The sequence below is a fragment of the Halyomorpha halys genome, unplaced genomic scaffold, assembly GCF_000696795.3.
Source record: "Halyomorpha halys isolate HHAL.00 unplaced genomic scaffold, Hhal_1.1 Scaffold86.1, whole genome shotgun sequence".
Lineage (NCBI taxonomy): Eukaryota > Metazoa > Arthropoda > Insecta > Hemiptera > Pentatomidae > Halyomorpha > Halyomorpha halys.
Genome location: NW_027115494.1, coordinates 703,015 through 708,003, shown reverse-complemented (window position 1 = coordinate 708,003; position 4,989 = coordinate 703,015). Strand labels below are relative to the sequence as shown.

The window sequence follows — 4,989 nt, the reverse complement described above, 5'->3', positions numbered from 1 at the left end:
AAAATACCCTTAAAGCTTAATGCACATTTTATTCATGAATTGAATAATATTTTTGACATCAACTGTTCATTTCAAATCCTATCCCTATAATTAGAAGAGTAGTCTAATTGTACAAATGATGATTTCAGAAAATTAATTAATTTAAATTTTAAAAAGTGCAATTAAGGAAGTGTGCTGACTAAGATTTATAATTTGACAAATTGTAAATTATCTATATATATTTATATAAAAATAGTTATTTTTTGACAATTGGACAATTAGTCTAGTAGTAGGGATTGAATTTTAAAATGAACAGTTTACATCTTAGGTGTTATCTAATTTATGAATAAAATGTGTATAAATTTTTAAGGGTGTTCTTTGAACAGAAACTGATATACTGGTAATTGCTTTTATATATATTACGGACCTACTCACACACACATTATATATATATATGTGCGTGCGTGCGTGCGGTGTATGTTATGTAATATGTAATTATGTATATATAATAGTGCAATTAAGTTAATGTCTTAAGGACTGATATTATAGAGATGATCATACTATAGAGATGAATTCATTAGATCGAGCATTTAAAATGCTGACTAAGATTTATAATTTGACTAAATCAGTTTGTTTTTTTTTGTTTTACAGTCGATTAGTCTAGTAATAGGGATTGAATTTGAAAATGGGCAGTTTAGGTCTCAGATGTTATCTAATTTATAAAACAATTTTTAATGATCACTTTGTAATATTTTATTCTATTCTCTCAGCAAATTAAAAACTTAAAAGTCTGAACAGTTATAAAAGAAAAAGAAGCACAATATATTTACATTTATAAATTATACTTTATAAATTTTTGAAAATTAAAGGTTTTGATATAAGTTTTCAATAAAAGATTTTAGCTAGATTTGAGACAGGATCATTTGATATAAGGGTCGATTAGATTAAAAGAAAATACTTTTGCTTAATTTCAGTAAACGTTCTCTGCCCTATCAATGATACCAAATATGAATAAAAAAATAAATGTTTTGTTATTTATTTATATTCTAGGAAAAGCTTTAATGTTTCTTACTTCATTTATTTCTAAATTTTGGACATTTCAGATAAACTGTCCATTATCTAGTCCATCTTAATTACTTGATGTCTTATATTCTCCATATTTTAACGGATTTGTCCTTGTTAAATATAAATATTGGAAGAATGGTGGCACAGTTGTAAGGCACTGTGATACTAACTCCAAGGATCCAGGTTTAAATTCAGCTGTAGCAAATAATTTTTTTTTTTTACATTGCAGTCGTGATTCAACCCTGTGGTTTGGGAGCCACCCAGTCTCATAAAGTGAATACCTTTAATTCAATAAAAATCTGGCAGTTGAGCGAGATCTTGAAAAAAATCACCTCCTTGTATAACTGTTCTAAAAACAGTGCTTCCTTACAAATTATTGAACCCAGGACTGAAACATTATCCAAAATATAGAAATAAATGAAGTAAGAATTATTAAGTGATTTTCATGAAAATAAATAAGTAATAAAGTTTTATTACCTTAGTAGGCCTACCTATGTTTCTAACTCTGTTTATAAAATTATCTTTATATTAAGTCGCTCTAATTTAAATATCACTCTTTCTTATTACTTCTTAGTGGAAAAAAAATTATATTTTGTTTCACCACAGAAAATTAACTGTTACATTGCATAGTTCATTAAATTCATTTTTGGAAGATAACTAGTCGATCGCATGTAATCAATTGTTGGAAGATGGTCTGGGCAGTGATCCAAAAAGGTTTACAAAATAATAGAAAAACTATTTATTAAATTATGATGATCATACTTAACACTAAATAAATAAAATAAAATAAAATACTCCAATGTTTATTTTTTGTTTTCATTTAACTCTTATGAAACCCTACAAAATGGAGCAAAATGTTGTTTGCTAATATAATAAACAGTTTTTTTCTGTTTTTTGTAAACCTTTTTTTGAATGCCTCCCAGACCATCTTCCAGCAATTAAGTACATATGATCAACTAATAATCTTTCATAAATGAATTGAGTAAACAGCGCAATGTAACAGTTAACTTTGTAGGGCAGGTGGGGTGAAATGTTGATTACTAATAAATAGTTTTTCTGCTATTTTTATAGCTTTCTCGACCACCACCCAGGCCATCTTCCTATTATTTTTTATTAACTTACCATAAACTCCATTTTTTTTTTTTTTTTTTATAAAACAACTGATGTATAGTAGTCCTTCTTTTTTGATTGATATCCAAACAATCTTCCTCCAATTGAATTAATTTCCACAACGTCCATTCTAAAAGTAGTTTTCCATCTGAATGATAAATATATCTATATTTATTTGCAGATTGCAGTCTCTTCCAAAGAAAAGTATGGCATCCTCTGTACTTCTTCTGTTTGATCCATCTGGCTTAGTAAATTGGGCTGGACCAGGTTTTCAGCATCCTGAGAGGCCTAAAGAACTCTTGACTTCGCAATATCTCGTCATGATTGCTCACCCACCTTTTGTAAGAATAAAATATCTTTCTCTAACAAATTTTTTATCAGTTTATAGTTGAATAATATTTCCTTCATAATACTGAGAGGAATTGATGAAGAAATAAAAGCGAGGTTGAAGGCAGAAAATACTTATTATTTTTCAATTTCGAAACTGCTTAGCTCGTGCCTTTATTAAAAAACTTAAAAATTAGAATTTATAAACTATTATCCTACTCACTATTCTTTATGGATGCGAGACGTGGCCTCTTACATTAAGGGATGAACAGCGCCTTTAGGTTTTCAAAAATGAAGAAGAATATTCAGACCGAAAAAGTTTAGAAGGCTACACAACACTAAGTTAAGGGAACTGCACCTGGTAAATATAATACAAGTTATAGCATTGTGGCATATAAGATGGGCGTGTAAAGTTACACTGGCTTAGTAACAAGTAGATCCCTAAAGTGTTAATAAATATTGAACCGACAGGTAAACGTCTGAGGGGTAACCCAAAACGTAGATGGAAGCATTGTGTTAAAATTGATTTAGTAGAATTGGGTTTGGAGGGACATCACTGGAAGGATGTGTGTAGATACCAATTGGTGGTATCGGCATCACACTGAGAGGATCTAATTGCATTAGTTTTCTTCGATTTAAAGGATATCTTTTAAAGGACCAAGGAATTGATTTGGTGTATAGAGGCTTGAATTAGTTAGATTTCACTGTACTCCTATGATGTTTCACAGTGTTTAAATCCGTGACTGGTATTAATTAATTTATGGATTTGGTTTTGTGAGCAAACTTTTATCGAAATCGAATAATAAATATTTGAAACTACTACAAAATGAAATAAATAAACAAACATTTCATTTTTTATTTTTCTCTATGATTAAAACTTCCTTTCTCCCTAGTAATTACATAAATATAACAGGGTGAGGATCAATAAAATAAAGGTTATTGAAACATTTTCCAAAATATTTGTGGTTCCTGAAATAATTAATTCAATTGATATCAATAATTATGCTGTTATTTTTTCCAGTTTTCATTTTCATTTACTGAAATTTAAAATTAATTGGTAATTAACTTTTCTTTTAGTTTAAATAAGCATTATATAGTGTATAACATGTAATATAATAACAATAAATAAAATTTAAAACCTGTTATTTAACCATGATAACTCATTGTCATCACCCATGTATGCCACTGAATACAATCAGCTGCAATATGCAAATATGTATGCAATCAGCTGATATCTGAATATTTTGTGGTTTTTTAACTGAATTACTGAAAAAGGGTTTGATTGTAAAGTTATTCTATATCACCAAAAACATTTAAACAATGTGAAATAATCCAAAAAAATGTGTAAAAAAAAACAAAACTTTTTTATACATGTAAAAAATTATATACTTCCAAAAATAAATTAGATTTAAAAAAAAAATTGAAGGAGTGTAAAAATCCAGGTGGCAGAACCCAGAACAATCATAGCTGATGGGAGCTAAGACAGTGCTAAACGCGGTTTGGGACAATCCAAGGTGAAAGGGAGGTGCTAGAGTTCTTCACCATGAACGCAAGTTAAACGAAATGAACGCAAAAAAGTTACTTCCCTTGATGATACATTATTGTCATATGTGCTCCCAAGCCACCACAGCTTGACGTCAATGTGACAATAAACCACTTTGTGTGTTAAATTATTATTTTTTTAAATGTATTTCATTTATTATTTTCATACATATTTAAAGCATCAATTTATATTTTATTTGATTTTTCAGAAATATGGAGATAGGATGGTTGGTATTAGTAAAGCATTGTCTGAGAGAAGTCCTGAATATACCCTTCCTGACAAAGTTGTCAGTGTTTATAACGCTGAGGTAAGAAAACTAGACATCTGAATATAAGATCATGAGAACAGCAGTGTTGTGTTCTAACTTGTTGATATGTGATAATATTATTTCTATTTTTAGACTATTAAAAATGCGATTGTGATCTATGTAAATTTGTAGATTAGACCAATTTTCTTCTCATAGTTTCAAATAGTTATTAAAACACTTTTGCTTCTAAATTTATTTATTACTTTATAGAAAATTATATTTATAATTTTGAACATCTGCTAAACTTAGTTAATTGCTGTAATTTTTTAAAGAAAATAAATGTTAGTTTGTACTTATTGATCTACATCTTGTAAATTAAACAATAAGTTGGTAATTAAAAAAATAAATTAGAATTTTCTTGTATAAGAAGATGGTCAGGGTTGTGGTCAAAAGAGAAACAAAAATAGTTTAGAACTATTTATTTTCTGACGTTTCACCCCACTCCTCCACGCTTCCTCTTTATTGTCGCCTTCTGTTTAATCTTTACCTTTTAACAGGTTGGTGGTGGTCCTGACTTGTTCTTTGCTCATTTATTATCAATTTATATCATTATTATTTTTTTATTTATAATTATTCTTTCAAGACGTTTATTTAATCTCTTTTTTTTTTTTCGTCTCCTGCACTTTTTTAACTGTATATTTTTCAAAAATTTTTACTC

At 28.4% G+C, this 4,989-nt stretch overlaps 1 protein-coding gene across 1 annotated transcript in view; it reads left to right on the top strand.

The window, feature by feature from the left end:
* Positions 1–4,989, top strand: part of LOC106677073 (KICSTOR subunit 2) — a gene marked incomplete in the record, with an annotated part of 24,657 nt that overhangs the window by 6,988 nt on the left and 12,680 nt on the right. Inside the window, 2 exon segments of the mRNA XM_067052534.1 lie at positions 2,336–2,495; positions 4,233–4,331. Of these exon segments, the coding sequence (XP_066908635.1) occupies positions 2,336–2,495; positions 4,233–4,331 (259 nt within the window).